The 19,048-nt window shown below is 49.0% G+C and overlaps 8 protein-coding genes across 8 annotated transcripts; 2 read left to right on the forward strand and 6 right to left on the reverse strand.

The window, feature by feature from the left end:
- Positions 1-144: 144 nt before the first annotated feature.
- On the reverse strand, positions 145-925 carry N7458_008145 (TNT domain-containing protein; the record flags this gene model as incomplete). The annotated part of the gene is made up of 2 exons (XM_056911527.1): positions 145-783; positions 839-925. The coding sequence occupies 2 exons, from the start codon at positions 923-925 to the stop codon at positions 145-147; spliced, it is 726 nt and encodes a 241-aa protein (XP_056764353.1).
- Positions 926-1,701: 776 nt separating this feature from the next.
- On the reverse strand, positions 1,702-3,469 carry N7458_008146 (uncharacterized protein; the record flags this gene model as incomplete). Its single annotated transcript, XM_056911528.1, has 3 exons — positions 1,702-2,727; positions 2,801-3,154; positions 3,215-3,469. 3 exons carry the CDS (start codon positions 3,467-3,469, stop codon positions 1,702-1,704), a joined length of 1,635 nt encoding a protein of 544 aa, XP_056764354.1.
- A 468-nt stretch (positions 3,470-3,937) lies between these two features.
- Positions 3,938-4,776, reverse strand: N7458_008147 (glutathione S-transferase family protein; the record flags this gene model as incomplete). The annotated part of the gene is made up of 2 exons (XM_056911529.1): positions 3,938-4,484; positions 4,607-4,776. The coding sequence occupies 2 exons, from the start codon at positions 4,774-4,776 to the stop codon at positions 3,938-3,940; spliced, it is 717 nt and encodes a 238-aa protein (XP_056764355.1).
- Positions 4,777-5,561: 785 nt separating this feature from the next.
- Positions 5,562-8,216, reverse strand: N7458_008148 (uncharacterized protein; the record flags this gene model as incomplete). Its single annotated transcript, XM_056911530.1, has 5 exons — positions 5,562-6,371; positions 6,440-7,523; positions 7,583-8,026; positions 8,076-8,115; positions 8,168-8,216. 5 exons carry the CDS (start codon positions 8,214-8,216, stop codon positions 5,562-5,564), a joined length of 2,427 nt encoding a protein of 808 aa, XP_056764356.1.
- A 2,279-nt stretch (positions 8,217-10,495) lies between these two features.
- Positions 10,496-11,769, forward strand: N7458_008149 (uncharacterized protein; the record flags this gene model as incomplete). The annotated part of the gene is made up of 3 exons (XM_056911531.1): positions 10,496-10,986; positions 11,038-11,583; positions 11,685-11,769. The coding sequence occupies 3 exons, from the start codon at positions 10,496-10,498 to the stop codon at positions 11,767-11,769; spliced, it is 1,122 nt and encodes a 373-aa protein (XP_056764357.1).
- Positions 11,770-12,931: 1,162 nt separating this feature from the next.
- On the forward strand, positions 12,932-13,701 carry N7458_008150 (uncharacterized protein; the record flags this gene model as incomplete). Its single annotated transcript, XM_056911532.1, has 3 exons — positions 12,932-13,001; positions 13,056-13,127; positions 13,184-13,701. The coding sequence occupies 3 exons, from the start codon at positions 12,932-12,934 to the stop codon at positions 13,699-13,701; spliced, it is 660 nt and encodes a 219-aa protein (XP_056764358.1).
- A 383-nt stretch (positions 13,702-14,084) lies between these two features.
- On the reverse strand, positions 14,085-16,624 carry N7458_008151 (Zn(II)2Cys6 transcription factor; the record flags this gene model as incomplete). Its single annotated transcript, XM_056911533.1, has 4 exons — positions 14,085-14,258; positions 14,306-15,940; positions 15,999-16,110; positions 16,260-16,624. The coding sequence occupies 4 exons, from the start codon at positions 16,622-16,624 to the stop codon at positions 14,085-14,087; spliced, it is 2,286 nt and encodes a 761-aa protein (XP_056764359.1).
- A 508-nt stretch (positions 16,625-17,132) lies between these two features.
- On the reverse strand, positions 17,133-18,821 carry N7458_008152 (Methionine aminopeptidase; the record flags this gene model as incomplete). Its single annotated transcript, XM_056911534.1, has 6 exons — positions 17,133-17,189; positions 17,238-17,324; positions 17,375-17,539; positions 17,606-17,869; positions 17,930-18,714; positions 18,779-18,821. The coding sequence occupies 6 exons, from the start codon at positions 18,819-18,821 to the stop codon at positions 17,133-17,135; spliced, it is 1,401 nt and encodes a 466-aa protein (XP_056764360.1).
- Between the last annotated feature and the right edge of the window lie 227 nt (positions 18,822-19,048).

Genomic DNA, 19,048 nt, shown 5'->3' on the forward strand with positions numbered 1-19,048 from the left:
TTATCTGAATAAGCTTACAGCCTTCCATATACATCTTTTTAGCCCGGAACAAGCCGATGCGATTGAGATGAATGCGTCACATGTAGTGGGTCTGTTAGGTAGTTTCGCAGCAGGGCATCCCAAGCCTCTAACCAATGCGATATTTCAATGGCGCTTGAATTTGGATGGGCCAGGGGTATAGTCATCTGAAAATTCTCGAGGGTCGTCGTATTCATCCGGCGTCAATCGTTGCAGATATCCCTCAGCCAGGAGATCCTTAACGCTTGCATAAGTCACAAATTGAGTACCCATACCCGGTTGTTCAAACCATGGCGCGATAGGCCCCAGTCCTACAACGAAGCTCTTCGTCACTTCATATACATAATAGTTGAACGGATGATCGCCATCATAGGTAATCAAGTTACTTGGTGGTAATGCACGCTGGATGTAGGGTGCGCCTAGCGGTGCCAGGAATTTTCCATACTCTGAACCGAAGCGATCGACCTTCTGGCCCACAGACAGCGTGGCATTGCCAATGATCGGGGCCCCATCAGTGTTGACAACAAAACCGTTGGCGGGTGGGTATTTGTAGGAAGCATCAGGACTCGTTGATCCGGCCCATTTCTCGAGGAATGCCACAGGACATAGAGAGCCAAAGCGCTCATAACTTTGCAACTCGTTGTCGAGAGGGAACTTCCTGGGTGCCTTGACAGGCCCTAAGCGTGGGTCACCACAAACATAGGTGTCATTTTGGGAAGTGATTCCAGCACAAGGATTGGGATAGCAGTGGTCAGGAATTCGATACTGCATGGTGTTAGACAGTTTGTGCCTGGATGTGTGAGTAGGACACGAGACATACATCGGCGGTATTTCGGGTAGCATGAGGAAGAGCAAATGTGGGCATCGCCAAAGAGGCGAGCCCCACAAGTACCGTTAACACAAGCATTTGGAAAGCTCGTGGAGGTAGAAAGCGATGATTATCACCAGGAGAGAAATTAAAAGTACTGATGAATGATTTTCACTTCATGATGTCCGCATACCGGCTGGATCGACAATTAAATACTCCGGCGTTCGAAATGTAGATTTTGTTTCGTGGTTTCGTTTTGTGACTCCCCTCGCATCGTCGATGGTGACTGGCGGATATGGTTACACAGTATTGCTTGGCGATGCACTCAAATTCAATAGTGCGGTTGGTCCTGTGGATTTGCTGATCCCTTGGCAAAAAAGGGTCTTCAGCTCATGCAGTTTGTCCACTTTTCAGGGCTCTACAGTAATGTAATTGATTTGACCCCTTGTTATTCAGCGGATATTATTTTCCTCGAGATTGGATTACCGTGAGGAGGCAAAACAAAGGGATGGACATGAGGGCCGGCTTTGGTTTCGATTGAGATATTGTCTCTTTGAGGGGGGAACCCTGGGGCAAGTGGGTACTGTTCAGTATCCAGCTGTTCCCCTTGGTCACTCTGTCGTGTACATAGTTAGTGATGTGCCTATTAATAAGTCTTGTAAAAAATGTTCGGTAAGAACGCGAGAAATACAGTAGATAAAGGAAGGATAGTCCTGTACGGTGGCTAGAGCAAATTCTAAGGCGTAACTTCTCTCGATTTCTGCAAATTTGATGACTCTGAAGCAAACTTGACGATCCACAGAACAGAAATATGATGAACAACCGAGGACAGCACACATCTGACACCATACGTGAGGTTTTAAAACCTTCCATGATCATTGCTCCATCGTGCGAGCCAAATGTTTCCAGACCATGCAGCGATGCTTCTGATCATCGGGGACTGGCTCTATCTCTGTAGCATTCAGCTGGAACCGCATTCTTTGGCCACCAGCGGTCCCCCACGGCTTCCATTCGGGAGCAGAGCTGTCCCGGTATGTATTCGGGTCCAGTGATAGTATGAAGCTGATCCAATAGTCCATGACAATGGGGACCATTGGCTTGTTGTAAGTCAAATAAGAACAATTATCACATGCTCCTGCGTACCCAGGACCCCAGACCGCTGGTTTTTCAGTGACATGTGGTACCCCTAGCCCGGCATCCTCGTAGGCTGCATCCCAAACATTGTAACGATAGTTCCAAGTTTTTGCGGGGGAGAAGTACTTGGCGATAGATGAGGCTATCTCATTGCCTGGACAGGTAAACGTTGCTTCCCCGTAAGCTTGAGCGGCTGGGGCAAAGTATAGAGCATGATCTGGCATTAATGCACCTGGTGGGTAAGTCGCATTGATAAGCTGAAGGTCAGTGGATGTCAGTCGAGGATAGTTGGCCTGCATGAAGTCCAAAAATTCAGCAGAGGTGGTAGCGTTTGGAGTGAAGTATGTTCCTTCGTCATTGTCATCGCCAACCATTACTGGGACTTTGGTCACTCTGCCTTGTTCGAAGAGCCTATAGAGTGCATCCGGGGCGAACGTGCCATCGATAACGGGCAAAAAATACCATAATGGAGTTTCACTTGCACCAGGGAATAGAGAAGCCACATCGGCAGACTGAAGTGTTGCTGTATCTTGGGATCGAAGGCAGGCGAGAGAATCTTCATGTTCCCCGCACCCGACACCCTCCACGAATCTTTGATACTGGAACTCGGACTCAGCGACGGTCTTGTGCGTAGGAAGGAACGGAGACTCTGCTATTGCGCCGACAAAAAGTTTCTCCTGACCCCCATACGCAGTGAGATGGTAGGCCACTGAGCCACCACCAGCGGATGTTCCATGAATGACAATGTGGTCAGGATCTCCTCCAAACTGTGACTAAGTTAGTGAGAGCCTTGGGTAATACCTTGTTACTAACAGATATTATAAGAAAACCAGGTCTTACAAGATGAATGTTCTGCCTTGCCCATTTCAGGGCTTTTTGTTGATCAAGAAGCCCGACATTCAGATCGCCATTTTCTCGTATCTTTTCACTGGCCAGGAACCCAAATGCACCGACGCGGTAGTTTATTTGCACAAAAATCATGCTGTAATTTGACTTTGCGACAACTTCTGATCCATTGAAGTTCCTGTCTGAATTTGCAGCATAGCCACCACCCTGAATGAAAAACCAGACCGGCAGTTTCTTGTGCGGCGTCACATTGGTTGGTGCAAAGACATCGATAAATAGACAATCCTCGTTGGTGCTATTGCTGAGTGCTGGTCCGGATCCAGATGTCCCGATACAGGTTGCTCCAAACTAGAACTGATTGAGAATATTGAACTATCAAAACAACGACAGTACAGAAGAAGTACATACTTCCTTGGCCGCTTGAACTCCGTGAGTAACAACAGGATCTTCCGGTGCCCTGAACCGTAAGTCTCCTAGAGGCGGTGCAGCATATCGAATTCCGAGAAATTGATTGACTCCAATTTCAAGAGCGGTTCCCTCATACTGAGCGTATCCCAGATCGACAATTGGGTCTTGAGAATGTCTGCCGTTGTCCAAAGGACGTCCAACCACTGCTAGAGGAAGTACCAGGACTATGTTGGCAAGAATGTTAGCCCAAAGCATTGCTAATGTCTAGATGGAGATAAGGGTCAACTTCTACAGAAAATAATCCCCGGAATGACTCGAGGCAGTTACAATACCTTTTTAATGCATATTCCTCGCTTTGAAAGAGGGGCAAAATGAGACCCTGATTCTTATCCAAACGGACGTACGGAAGACTTCCAGTCGAAATGCGGGGAAACTTGTTTAACTTACCAGAAATGGAGTTGATTGCCAGGTCACGGAGAAATTATGTCATGAAGGATGGTAGAGCTGTCAAATGGGGCCGATAGACTGTACAGATGAGCAAGGATCTTTGATTCGAGAGCAGACAGGGAAGGGGAAAGCCCCGCTTGCCTGCTATGCAAACATTCATGCAGGGTTCGGATAAATACACCAGCACAGGCACGAGCACGCCTGGCTCATTTATTCGTAGGCAGAAACAAAAATGATAACATGAGATAATTGATGCGCAATGTTCTTTGTCCTGAATTAATCTTTCTTTTCCATATAAGGTAAACATGCTTCATAAATCTGGGCGTAACCGTAGTACTTGATATTTCTCTGGAATACACCCTCGTCCACCATCCTCGCGCATTGAAGGGCACCGGCAATGAAAAAGTCAGTATAGCTCGGGCGAGAACCCAATACAAAAGGCCCTTTATCCCTGTTCGTTTGCATCAGTTCCCCCACAGCACGGATTTCATCCGCTAAGGAGCTCCAGCTGCTTTCTTCTTTTTCAAGAAGGTCCTCAAGCGGATGGCCAAGTGCAGCCTCACGAGTCCGTCGGAAATACTCCTGCGAGCGAGGCGAGAGAATGTTTATCTCACGTGGCATTACCGAGTTGCGGAAGACCGTGCTAACAACAGCGCGCGCCTTCGTTTCGACCTCACGCCCCAGCTCTGACGTCAGCGGGACTGGGGGATTTGGGTAGGTAGACTCGATGAATTGCGCGATGGGTGTGGAATCCATCATATAAGTGTTACTCGGTACATGATGGATAGTAGGGACCGTGTATTTGGACTCGGATTTTATGCCACTGGAGAAGAAGTCAAAAGCAGGAAGAAAGAGGGGTTCGTGTGCGATAGGTAAGTCCTGGTCCTTGCTGTCGAAAGAGATTCGAAACAAATCCTTCCCCAGAAGTTATCAAACGCAACTTACAGCGCTTTCAGTGTAGGCTCGATATCGGGGAATTCGAGAAAGATGGTTTTGTAACGGATCTGTTTATAGTTGAGCAGGAGGCGAATGCGCCACACTACCGGGGAGAAGCAGAGGCCCTTTGAACAAGCCAAATCGTACAGCACAATCTCGGGGTCGAGCTGGGAGGCCATGTTGATTTACAGTGTTTGCGCTGAACACAAGAAAGTCCTATATGGGCTGAATTCGAGAAGTGTCAGTCCTCTTGAGACCCTTTAAAATAAAAGCTGGTAAATCCATCCATAAGTGCTGCGGCCGACAGATGCCATCATGAGTCACTTCTTCGTATTCGCCGTGCCCCGCAGAAGCCGCGTTACAGATTGGGAAGACCAAATGACGCGGATGATAAAGTAAGAGCCTAAGTTGAACAAGCTCATGGTGAGAACATGCACAGTTTCAATTGATTGGGACGACGTCTCGAATAGTTTCTCCTACAGTTCAAGCTTTCCAAACTTAGATCGTAATGGGGTTTGAATTTCGGAGACCCTGCGGGGCAAAAGAGGCGGCACCGATGGCTGCTCACTCATGACGTTGCAACAGGCCCGGGTGGCTTTACCCCGAACCAGTTTAGCATTGGCCTAATTGAGCCCGTCGGCTTCACCCGCTGACCACTCATGGCTCGGGTAAAGACTCCACTATGTACATAGCCAGAAGTACATACTGTATGCACGGATTATTATCCGGTGAAAGTTCGGGGCAGGTGGATAATGTCAGCTTCACCGAGAGTCTCGTTTGATTCCGCGGGAAGTCGATCATGTACTATGGATAAGCGATTTGTTCCTCGGCATTTCAAAGACACCGGTCGGGAGACAACTTGCTTAAAAGCCAATTTTGGCTGGAAAACAAAGAAAAGTTGCTGGAGAAGTAGGGGGATGAGCTGTGCTGTATTGCAGTGATTAGGAAGGCGAAACTTGAGTTGTCATTGGTATGGTTGGTATTGTGCGAGGAGAAATTGGTCGTCTATGTATGAGCCGCCGGGAGTAGTAAACTGGGAGAATAGCTCATCTCCGTCTAGATGGTCCCAGTCGTTCGCGAATATTCCCATGACGGTATCCAAGGGAGGTTGTCTACTCAAAGGCTGGTACCGAAACGTCGGAGGTGATCCCTTGATAGCAGCTAAGAATAATTGCTCCAAGCACGACTTCGTTCTTTGGCCAACGGGACTGAATCCCGACATTTCTTCGCAGACTGCGATCCCAATCTGGACCTGATTGCACCAACTTTGATACTCGTCATGGTCGGTAGGCTCAAGAGCTAATGCCATCACTGGGATTAAGCAGGCTTGAAACATGAACCATATTGCATTCCAGCAGCAAATTTTGTTTGGGCGCCATTCTGCTTGGATACTGAGAATGGATTCTGCTGCAATGTCGCGACATCGGGAGACAACAGCTTGTTCGTTCGTAGAGAGGCAATGGAATGGTGTTTGTCGAACGACCGTATCGAGAACCAAGGGGCGATGTAAAAGGAATCGAATATTGTGGTATCTCCATTTGAGAACCAAGCGGGCATCTTGAAGGTCCGGCACATTTGGATCGGGTGAGCGCAAGAATGGCGGTAGGGTTTCGAACCAGGATAGCAACATATCATCATAAAACTGTATTTCATGGTCATCGAGAAGAGAGTTGACAAGTAGTCGGTCTTGGATGCGGTTGATGATTTTGCATAGCTGAATATTATGGATCAAAGGGGCGTGTATCGTTGGCTCATTTGGTGAAAGCTCGCCGCGCTGGAAAATGATTAGCCACGTCGCGTTTGAATCAAAGGATTTGCAATTAGGAGAAGTCGTAGCCTCACCTGATCATCAAGTATGTTTCTCGGCGTATCAATCAAACTATTCAGCGCAACCGAAGGCCGACCCAGCGTTGTAGAGCCCCATGTGTCCAGCACGTAAATAGCCCACCAGTTCCGTCGTTTCACCTCTTCTTGAAGGCTTAATTTGCCTTTAGTCTCTTCGGGTATTCTCAAATTTAAGCCAAGACCGCTCGCAATTCGATAGCATGCTCCAATGATAGCAGATGCCATGTTTGGTCGATTGCGAAAGTGCAAGTATTGCCCACCCATAAGCACCAGAGCTTGTAATGTCTCTAGCCTTCCACTTCCAAAGCTCTCCAGTGACAGGTATTGTTGGGCGAGGTGATAATATTCAAAATCCTCGTCAGAATCGCCTGGTGAAGTGGCAACACTTCCCAAAGCAAGGACCATATTCAGAAGTGCCAGCCATGACCGATCCTGGCTACCACGACTGGTCAAGTATTTGTTGCGAAAGCTTGGCTCGTGAATAATAGGAACAAAGACGTGGATGTTAGTGAAGTATGCGTCGATCAGGCGCTGCTCATCGCGGTAGGAGACAACTCGATAAGGAAGAGTCAAGGACGTGGCTGCAGGGGGATTTTCTATTGTATTCGGGGAGGATGTGGATATCGTGGGTTTTTGATCAACGAGCTGCGCCGGCAGGATGCTTGTCAGGGCTCTGATCGCTGCTGCGACCGATGAAATTCCCACAAAAGAAGATCTTCGATCGGCCGACAACGAGAGAGCGTTCACGTCGTCTTCCACAGAGTGGTGATATTTTGGAGAAGTTTCGTCCCATTCAAAGAGAGTCGAACCTCTATACTGGAGTTTGTATAGCCTGTCATTGGCCTCCGAATCTGGCACAGCTCTTGCCTTTATGGGCACTGTGATGTCTGGTGATGCGATTGAGGAACTTTGGTTGCTTGTCAAAGGAGAATTATCCTCTTCAACACAGACGGACTTAGCACGATCTAACAAATCCGATCGCGAAAGTCCCTTGAGTGACTGCACAGGCGTGTGTGGAAAAAGGAGGTTCACAATTGATTCACAGTCAAGGTTCCTGGCATTGTGGAGGGCCTTCTGGCTTCTGGAGGAACACAACGTCAAATGTGGTCGCAGGTACAATGAAACAGTAACGCGACATACTTTCTACCTCGCCGCCGATACTCCGGAAATACACATTCCACATTGCATGCTAGACAACCAGTGCAGGGCTGTGTTCCAATGCACTTGGTCTTTCGTCTTCGGCATTCCACGCAAGCCTTCGCCACGATAGCACGCCGTCGCTCGGATGGATTTTTAGTCGTATCACTGTGGTTGATACCCACAAACGTGTTGAACATGGCGCCCAGAGATATACTAGTCAATGATGAGAATTGAACGTCCCCGTGAGACAGCAATATAGAGATCCCCGGGCCCCACATGCAAGAATTCGGTACTCGTAAGATGACCCCTTTCAATGCCGACTCGGGGGCGTGGCGCACTGACGACGAACTATCCAGCAAAGCATCGGCTCTAGCCGACGATGACTGGACTCCGGTCGCCGATGCCTCGTCCCATGTGGAATGCGTATCGCCTACCGTTAGGAATCTGCACGGTTAATGGCTCAATGCAACCGTCGAGTTCATCAGTGACCTACAAGGCTTGAAAGATCAAGACGTCAGACTCAAGGGTGCCCGCTGTTTTAGGTTCACACGAGCTTCTAGAAGCTGGCCTTCTATAGCCAATTACCACCTCCAGTTCGACCACAATACTCCGCCACTCTCTTCACCAGAGACATGACAGTCAGAAATTATCTCACGAGGAGAGGGCACACAGGACAAAACGGTGTAACAGTCGCGGGACCTATTGTTGTCCCTGGGTAGGCCCACCAATCAGCCCAACGATCAGCGGCCTCAGTCCGAGGGAAAGTTCAGGGAACACATCTTTTAGACTTTCTAATCCCCGCTATCTCGATATTAATGCGGACTTTGCGGCGATATCGGGTCAATCCACTCCGCTGTACTATGTACAACGTTGTCAACGTGGTTGAGCCCGAGAGGTAAGAAAGGTAACTAAGAAGATATGCCATGACCGGAAGCCATCACGCTTTGTGAAATCGATCCAACTTGGCAGATGGGCGATTCTAAGCCGAATCCTGATGCAGCGATGGTAAGATGGGTTCCAGATTCTTGGTCGCATGAATTGCAAGTCAAGTTGAGTAACCCACGTTCGCAACTGGCCCCAATGCCAATAATAAAGGCCCGATGAAGCGCAGAGATAGGCTATCGCCTTGTTCAAAACTGTAGGCCCCTCACCAGTTGCCTACCTAGTACTGCTACCAAGAGTGGGAGCCTCAAGCGTTCCATAACACTAGCTGATTTCCTCTGATTTCCCGGCCGACCTTGCTCACCTCCCATCACGTGCTCACACCCCAATGAAGTGTAGACAGTTTTGCGGTGACCGATTCGACAGAGGTTGGTCCCCAGCGGGTGTAGATGTTGGTCATGAGGCGTTATTTGGGGAAACCGTTGCCACGCCGAACAAAACATTACGACGAATGGTTGGAATGATATACTACTTGTGGTGGGCCGAGGTTTGGTGGGAGACGTCCTTCAAACTATCGACTGCTCTAGATGAGGTGAAAATACATAGTGTATTAATAATTGCTGAGGCTGAAGCGCTTGGCGGGTGTACAAATTCCTGATTTGGTTAGCGGCGGGACGTTCCATGGTGAACTGAGTTTTTTCCCAGCCTTCCTTGGCAGTCGGAGAAGTGGAAGGGAAGAAGAAGAAGAGAAAGATATTAAGTTACTGTGTTCTCCCTTCTGAGTCACTACTTAATGCTAGACCTAGTTATTAGCTTTGCAGTTCGACTAGTGCCAAGTAATGAGAACCCACGTACCTTACCTTTACAGGAGCGAGGCAATAATCGGACATTATGTACATTATTTTCCTGTAGTCATTTAACGCTCTTGGCAACTACGCATAACCATGGGCTGAGGGAAACTGATGAGCTGAGGTCCACGTTCCAGTTTGAGTCGTATAGTACAGTGTTTCTCTCTCTGCATGCTTTCTACAGTACTGGTATAAAGGCTGCTCCACCTTCCGCATGTGCATCCGCCTCCGGATTCTACAACCCCTTACCACTTACCACGAGGGCGGATTTAGCAACAATGTCCAATACTCCACCCGGCAGAGAATTCGCTGCGAAGGCATGTGTGGGGTGTAGGTCCAAAAAAAGGAAATGTGACAGGGTTCCTCCCGCTTGCACGAGGTGTCGATGGTTAGCACAGCCTGATTCTTGGTGGGAATGTCTTGATAACATTTGATTTGCACAGCGTGTATCAGAGCTGTCAGTATGATAAGGAGTCGCGTCCAAAAGAAGTCCTGGGACTGAGGATTGGGGGGGGAATTTGAATCCAAGCACGTGTCTTCCAGCACCCTACCAATCTGAGGATCCGTTCCATGTGTCTCACAGTGGCCTTCTAGCGCTAGCCAATCTCAGCAAGTTGAACCCACAGGACTTGCCTGGTTAAAATCAAGCCTATCCTGTTTGAGGTGTAGGGATGGAAAAAGGAAATGCAGCAGAGATATACCATCTTGCTCGCGTTGTGTGCGGTAAGTTAGTCACTCACAGGTTGCTTATGCGCCTCTGACTCACAGGAATAAAGAATCGGGATGACTTGCACATATGTTAGCTTGTCACTTGAACGTTCAGCTCATTCTGTAGGAGGCTATCATGTTCCTAGATCCTCCCCAACCGCTGTAGAGGGCAATTGCTCAAAAGTTTCGAATTCGCCGAGCAAAGGTGATAGCGAAGACGATGTAGCATTCACCGCACCGAAGAAAGAAAAGACGCTCTCCTCGCAATGTCGAGGACTTGAAGAAAGACTTTCTGTCGTGAGACGGGCGCCGAGTCCGTTGACCATCGATCACGATAGCCACCGTTACCTGGACCCATTCCATACTTATCCATCTAATCTGAGCCGGGAGACTATCACCCGAACCTTTCATTACTGTCGGTACCCTCCGCAGAAAAGCGCTGTCACCTTACTGATACACTACAGCTATTCGAGAAATGTGGCCGAGACTATTCCCCGGCCTGTTATACAAGGGAAAGAGCTTTACCCACGAGTGGATGCAATTAGCCCTAAATTGCCCACCCCTTTCCAGCGCATGGCTTCACTCAGGCGCAGAGCACCTTCTCATCCGGCGGAGAGCATCTGGAGGGGCCGAATGTTCTACGACTGGGAAGGATATTTATGAGTTGCTTCTTATGCGGCAAGAAACTCTTACAGCGTTGAAGGATGTTGTTAATGACGGCTGTCCTGCCAAGATCACGGATGAAATTGTCATGGCTGCTTTTGCTTTGGCGTTACATCCACACGAGCGAGACCAAGACGCAAGCTCTCGGATGAAAATGGCCCCTCTCTCAAACCTGCAGTGGTTGACCCGGTTCACTGACATTGTGATTATGGACGGCCATGTTCGAGGATTACGCTATCTTGTGCAAGCGAGAGGCGGATTTGAAAAGCTCAAGATGCCAGGGCTTTCCGAAGGATTGTCCACGTGAGTTTTTCATGGAGTTTGTTCAAGAACTTTAGCTAATATTCTTGAAAGTTGGGATCTTATCACAGCTAGTAAATTTCTGGCAAGACCTTACTGGCCGCTTCTGACAAACATTCAGCTTGACAGTGCTGCTGAGTTCTTGGCCAAGTTTGAATACACCGACTCTGTGACTGGTAATTTACATTGTCTTCTCTATACAACGTTTCCCCAGCCCGTGATGTGGGTATTCCATGCCCTCCGTGGATACAGTTCTTTATTGGAAGGGTATGCCGTTGGACGGGTCTTTAATCTCGATCTGGGATATGTACTCAAATTGCGAAACCTGCTCCATTACCACGTGTTGTCTATTCCTGCTGCTACATTTGCAGATACTGGAACTGTGTCACATATATACGAGTCACTTCGATTGACGCTGATCGTCTACAGCATGCTTGTCTTATTTCCCGTCCCCTTGATGACAAGTCCGTACCCAACTTTGGCGGGTCTCCTACGATATGAATTGGAATCTATCCGTGATGAGGTGTGGACTGCGATGTCCTCACTACTACTATGGAGTTTGACGCTAGGTGGAATCGCGGCCCTTGATACACCACTCGGGTGTGGTTTTCCGAGCGATTGCATTTGCAGCTTGGGGACATGGGAATTATCAGCTGGGAAGGGTTCATACACATAATGAATACATTACTATGGCTGGATAGCCCTTGCGGTATTGAGGGTCGGATCCTGTGGAAGGAAGCTCAAGAGTGTGGTCATCAACTCCTTGCCGAACACTACCCTACTTAGCCAACTCGGAAGTTAGCATGAGGGTGCAAGACCGCCTTGAGCTTGAATTGTAATACAATTTTCATTTCCACCCTCGTAAAGGGAATGTCTTGCTGAATCTGACTAGTTATCTCCATTCTCCATACCGGTCTCGAGCTCAAGGTCACTAGAGCCTATAAAGTAGAATTCTCAAAACAATTCGTCAGATAGACAAAAATGTGCAAAGACAGTGCCACTCCAGTCTCGGTGTAAATATTGGTAAGACTGTGCCACAGAAACTTGGAGGACAAGCGATGGGTGTTATAATATCCTGCTATCCTGAACTTTTAGCTAGACATCATACGATACGATTCTACATTACCTACAAACATCAGCGTTTCCTGCTCAAAAACTTCGAACAGTCTATCCTGCCAATATGAAATTCCCAATTCTCCTGAGCGCTGTCTCTCTCGCAAGCTATGCGTCTGCATTCTACGGTCAAATAGCCGCCTCTGATTATCAGGACCAAGAGGGCTACGTTTTCCAGGTCATCACCCGGACGGATTACACTCCCAGATACATACTATTACTCCCAACCTTGGCAGTCATATGTATGGATTGGCCAAGCCGGTCTATCCGTATCGGCAGATTTCTTCATCACGACTGCACCCGCACCGGAGGGTCCTTGGATTGAGCCCATTCATTTTTATTCTGGAGTCAATGGAAACTTTTCTCTGGGGGCTTATAGTTTACAAGCCAATCCTGGCCTCTCTCCGGCCGATCAGAACGAGATCTACCTTCCTTATGCAAAGACAGACGCGGTCGGAGATAATGTTGCGCTGTATACTACACCTCTGATTTTAGTCCAGTGGGAGAGTTAGTATTGGAAATTATCTTGAAATGAGATGAGATTAATCCAGATCGGTCTTTTCACCGAACAATTCATGGTTGTACGTGGTTGTTATTTGAATCATCTTCAGTCAATTGAACTGCTCCGGATCCGAGCCCGGACCCGAAGTATACACATCTCCGGGCGGATTGTTCTCAACGCATATTTAAACGTCGGTGATTCCTGTAGCATTTCCTGTTATTGGTATCGTCATTGTCTCCAAACAGATTCGCATACTTTGATACACAAATAACAGTCAATCTTTCCCCATATCTTGGACTTTACACCATCTACGATAGCATCCAACATCCGAACATGCACGCCCTGATCATTGGTGGAAATGGCCGCACTGGCAAGCTCGTTGTCAACGAATTGTTGCGACGCGGTAAGATCAAACGGTCAATTTAGGATCTTCAATCCCAGACTAATTTCATGATAGGACACGGCGTTACAGCTCTCGTCCGTGATCCAGCCACAATGGAAGGAATGGATGGCATCAGCATCGTCAAAGGTAGGTAAACACCGTGTTCAACTTAGAAACCTAAACAGAAGCTGATACAATTTCAGGATCGCCAACACAAGTCTCCGATGTCAGACAAGCTTTCCAAGATCGCATCCCCGACGTTGTCATCGTCACACTGAATGCCCCCCGCGCCTCGGACAGCCCCTTCGCCGCACTGATATCTCCGCCGCGACTCATGGCCGATAGCAATGCTAACGTGGTAACAGCCATGAAGGAATATGGTGTCCAAAAGGTGGTCATCATGCAAGCGTTTGGCGTAGGAGCGTCATGGCCGAACATGTCTTGCTTGCTGCGTGGATTGATGAGCAAGACCAATATGAGTTATCAGTATGAGGATCACAATATGACCGACAGGGAGGTTCGTGCTAGTGGTGTCACTTATGTGATGGTTCGGCCATCTCGGTTGGTGGAGACTGATATTATGACGGTGCGTGAGTGGCCTCATGATGGGAAAGGTGTGCCATTGATGGCTAGTGCGAGTCGCAAGAGCGTTGCTTGTTTTCTTGTGGATGCAGCTGAGGAGTCACGCTGGGATAATACTGCGCCAGTTATCACGAACTAATCTCGTTGAAGAATGCTGTGAATAACTGAGAATCGGGAAGAGCCAATAAATTCCTAGAGCCATGGAGAATATAAATACGGAAGTATCATGAGAGATCGGTGCTCGTCACCCTGAGATAGCCCATATACCTCGGTGCTTCTTCACCGCTGTATTCCATCACCCAGCGGATTGTGCCTCCACGCCGCTTTTGTTCGAATCAGATGAGGGTTGTTTATGACATTTGAACCGATAATGTGGTGCTCGATCACCCTTGTATTTCACAGGCCCTCGGTGCTTCTTCACCGCTTGTGCTTCATCGCCCAGCGGATTGTGCCTCCACGCCGCTTTGCTAATCTAAATGTAGTGAAGTTTCTCCAGGCTGTGTTGGGCTCGGATTTTCCCGTTCATATATTCCACATAAATGATTCATCATCAAATGAAAAGAGATCGCCGACGAAATTCTCAAACTCAGTCGTGGCTTCAGGTGGCAGTTGGATGATGTCCGATATCTGAGACTGAGAAGTGGACAGGCGTTGCCCCATATTTTGTGTCAGGGTCATCGCCTCGGAGGGTTGGATCTGTAAAATTGTAAGCAAATCATCTAAATTGAATGAGAGATAAGTACCATTTGTGCCAGATCTGCCATATCAGATGAGAAGGTCTGCTGTGTAGCTATCGACAGCAGATGCTGGCGGCAGGCAGTAAGGGTGTTTTTGGCACCTTGTAGCATCAAACGCTCCCTTTGCTCTGTTGATCCACGAGCGCGCACAGACTGAAGAACAGTGCTGAGGAGAATGAGGTCTTTGATGTTGCTTCCTTTGTGGTGGACCCGACGTGTGAAGCTGTCAAGTGTGTTCTCCATGAGACGGATGAGGCTAGTTTTGCTGGGGATCTGGCTTAGGGAACCAGTTGGCTCCCTGGTATAGTTGGCAGGGGATGAAGCTGTTGATGTGGGGGCAAGTAGCTTCATGTACTCGCATACACTGAGAGCTGCCCACACGATGTCATGGTGACAGAATGTGTGGAAGATATCCCAGTAAGCAGTCAGGTTGCTCACATCAAGGTCAGCAAAATGAGGGTCAAAGTAGTCTTGGTAAGAAAGAATGGCAAGTGAGGACTCGAGGCAAGTCTCCTGTATCTCTTGGAAGGACGAGTTATCGTGTGAGGTGTGAGAGAGAATAGGTAGAAGAAGGCAAAGAAGCGGGCGTCGGAGGAAGATGTCCAGCAGGACGTGATTCAAAACACACGCGAGACGCGTGCTTTCCGTGTTTTGATTTGGCTTCAAGTGGGCTGAAACGTCAGAAATATATTGCTTGAGCTTTTGACCTTGCTTGACGCGTTCAGTGAGGCTGTCATGCGGGTTTGTATGTTGTACCGTGTTCATCACTCTGATCCGATGAGCCAATGAACTAGCAAGAGTGATTTGAGCCAGCGAGTCGGTCGCCTCGCTGAGAGAGGCAGGTGATGGCGGCTCTAAAGTTGACTCGTCAAAGTCGGGATCGTTGAGATTCAACGGCGTGAGAGGCCCAAAGTCTAGCTCCGGGGTCATCACTGGCATGCCAGACGTGATAGATGCCTGAAGATCCAATTCGACGATGGTAATCCAGAGTCGTCGACGGCATTCTGCCTGATAGAAAGACAGTTTGGTGGACTGAGAAAGGTTGACATGCAACCCCATCACCATACCAGAGCGGACCAAAGAACCACTAGCTTTCCACAGCTCTTCTGGAGATTTAAGACGAAGTTGGCGGGAGAGCAACAGCAATGTTTCAATTTGTAGGGTTGCCAGATCAACCTGCTGCTTTCGTGGGAGCTTGACCAACCAGGCTTGCAGTGAGCCGATGGCATCTTGCGTCAGATAGTCCCATGACGATGATTCATCGGGATGAGTTGGTTGGGGAGCAAAGAACACAGCGACGGCCAGAGTTGCCGTCAGAAGTGGTACAAATGTGGACGCAGACTGGTGGTCGGGGGTTTGCCAGAAAGATGAATACTGGCGAAGAAAAGAAGGAACGTGAATAACTCTGAGAGTTTTCTCACAGTTGGTGGTGTAAACCTTCAACAGCTTGTCACAGGTTGCCTTTGAGGGAAAAGAACTGAAAAGATGTTGCAGCTCAGGAAAGCTGTCCAACCCCGAGAGGGACTGGGGGGAGGTGATTTGCGCCAGTGACTTTGTTTGAAGAAACTGGACTTCCTTGGCCAGCCCTACGAGTTCAGAGTCTTCAGAACAGTGGTTGATGAACGCTTTTGCGTCTGGGAACTTGTGACGCGTCAGTTAACGGAGATTTTGCGGGAGTCAAGTAAACGAGAGGGCTTACTTGATTGAGCAGCGTGACGCGATTGTTTTGCCCATGATAACGAGTTCGCGACCCCTTGACGACTAACGTCCCGAGGAAAGGTGAGGTGGACGACGTAGAGTCAGATTGGGGCCTGATTGAAGAGTATGAGAAGAGAAGATCGAAAAGGAGAGATGGGAGAAGAGATGGGAGAGGAGATGGGAGAGGAGATGGGAGAGGAGATGGGAGAAGAGATGGGAGAAGAGATAAAAGTTGGAGAATAAGAAAATCATGTCAACATACCATGAACCCTGGACAGGCGCATCTCTCATCTGGCGAAAACTGCTAGCATGAGGTCGAACAGCGAGGAACTCCTCCAGCTTAACCACACGCTGCTGAAGATCCTCAATGATGCCCGTCCCGAGTCGCGATTGGGATCTTTGATCTTGCTGATCAGTTCCATCTTCCTCGACGGGCAGATGAACTCGCTTTGCTGTCGGAAGAGAGTCGCTGGAGTGAGGGTGCTGGTTGTACTTGCACTCAGCACGACAACCTGCTTTACGACAGTTCTGGCATGGGGCCGCCCGGTCGCACTTCATTTTCTTCTCTCTGCATCGGAGACAGGACACTACCGGGCGCGGCCGCTTGCGTGAAGGAGAGATCTCCATGGTCGGATGAATTAACGCGTCGACATTTGATGGCTGACTGGCTGTTTTGATGGATGCTGGAGCTGCTGGAACGTGGTTGATTGGGCAAGTCTACATTCATTCTCCTTGGCCACGCGGTTAAACCGCCCCCAAATAGCATGTCTTCGCTGCCCAAAATTCCCCGCTGGTGGCACCGAATGTTCACATAGCTTGATGATCAATTACAGTGCTAGCTTAAGGCTAGAACCTTATTTCTACCTTATTATTTCCAGGGGCATAGTCACATGTAGCTCTTGGAACGTATGGGCAACGTGGTACAGAAGCGTGGCAGTAGAGTGAAAAACAATGTTGAGCGAAGCTAATTTAAAGGAGAGTACGCTTCTAACAGGGCGGGCCACACTATGTTGAATAGTGCCTGGCAGCGAGCTACAAAGCAGTTTCTGCGTGATGTCCATGTTGGATGGCATCTAGAAACGATACATCTGAAATCGAATCACACCGGGCGAGATTGGATCCCGGGTAAGTGACTTTAGTAGTCATCTCCGCGACTAATAATTTCCTTACCCGATTCGCGTAGCAGGAAGGTCTAGCAAATGTTAGATATGGGATACTCACGTAGAGGGACCGAACATACATGTTCAAACTGCGCCGAGTATGACCCTTCAATGTCCATCAAAGGCGGGTACATTTCAACCACGCCTTGCGAAACGAGGTTGTTCATCTATCATCATGGTCAGCAATGCTTCCATAAGTGGCAGTTGTTGTTCTTACTCCTGCCAGATACCGCTCAACACCGAGCCTTTCGAGATATCGACGGCAAAACACGAGAGTGCCAAAGTTCTCGTTGATCTTCTGGTAGAGAGATCGAGCCGAGGCCAGGTGCGAGGTAATCTTCTTCGGCGCGTGGGGGTCTTTTCCGTACCCGTAGACGCCAGGCTGGATGATTGATAAAGCGTCAGTCCTACGTTCCTTTCGCGTGCTTTGAGTTACTTCAATACGTACACCTTCGACGGTCGAGCCCCTGCCCGTAGAGCCAAATGTCTCACAGGCAAAGATCTCCCCTTCCTCCATCTTTGTCTGGTCCTTGGTCTTAATGAATGGGATAGATTTTCCACCGTGGATCTGGTACTGTTTGATGTTGTGGCCGGAGAGGTCTCGCACGGGCTTCACGGGGTATATCTTCCCATTGATCTCGACCTCGTAACTTTCCATCGCCTCCTGGATGGCGGCACTGACATCGCTGATTCGGACGTCAATTCCAGCATTCTAAGCGTGGTCAGTTGTGTCCGGGTCATCAGCAGTGGGGAAGATTATCTCTTGACTTACCTTGATGCCGGTATTCGTGGCATCCTTGACGGCAGCGAGCAGGTTGTCATAGGTCGGATCGAATGACATGGTGAATGCGCTGTCGACAATCCAACCATTGATATGAACTCCAAAGTCGACCTTCATGACATCGCTGGATTGGAGGACAATCTCCCTCTGGCCCGGATTCGGCGTGTAGTGAGCAACACAATTATTCAGCGCTAGGCCTGTGGGAAATCCCAGGCCAGAAACAAGGCCTGCTCCAGGCGCAAGTCCATCGTTGCCAAGTAAAGCCCTCACGCCGTCATCGATGCCCTCGGCAATCTCCGTGAGGGTCTTCCCGGGGCGAGCAGTCTCCCGGGTCCACTGCCGAACCTGACGGTGTACTTCGGCCGCCTTCCGGTAGTCATTCAGGAAGCTGTCATCTTCGAGATGAGTGCGGCTGTTGTATCGAATTTCCTCGGAAGTGGTGCGGGCAGTATTGTCCACCGGTGCATAACTTTGGATCTCACCAACTGGGTACTGGCCGGAAGGAAAGAGGTCATCCAACGGGACACGTGGGGGAGACGACTGCTTCACTGATGAAGTCTTCTTCTTTGACTTCTTTCTCTTTTTGTTCTTCTTCTTGGAGGTGGTCTCCGGTGCAGGCTGGCCTGTCAGCGATATGGTAGCAACGCCGGCCTCATTGTCATCATCTCCGTCATCGTCGCCGTCATCTCCAAGGCTACCGTCACCGTCGCGGGACAGATGCGCTCCGCGTGGCTCTCCACCGGTGGCATTTGCGTTGATTGGGCTCGACGGCTCACCTGTTTAGTGTAAGCGTTGATCGGAAAGCGGAATACACCACTGCGTGGTCAGGATTCTACGTACTGCCGCCGTTGGGGCCTTCGTTTTCAAGTGTTTTGGAGCCCATCTCGACATGAAGGACTAGAGCAATGAAATATCGATTAATGAGGAGAAGTCGTGGTTGGACTAAACAAAATCTGATTTGAATGGGGTGTCGCGTGTTGCCGTCAAAGGCGGTGTGCTTTCAGGAGGCTGCAGCCTTGTCAGATGAAACCGAGATGAGACCCGCCAATTACCGTCGACTTTGGGTCGAATTGTCTGAGTGGTGATGTGGTGAGTTGAAGCCCGGGGGTA

The sequence above is a fragment of the Penicillium daleae genome, assembly GCF_028827525.1.
Source record: "Penicillium daleae strain IBT 16125 chromosome Unknown utg000007l_segment0_segment0, whole genome shotgun sequence".
In the NCBI taxonomy this organism is placed as follows: domain Eukaryota; kingdom Fungi; phylum Ascomycota; class Eurotiomycetes; order Eurotiales; family Aspergillaceae; genus Penicillium; species Penicillium daleae.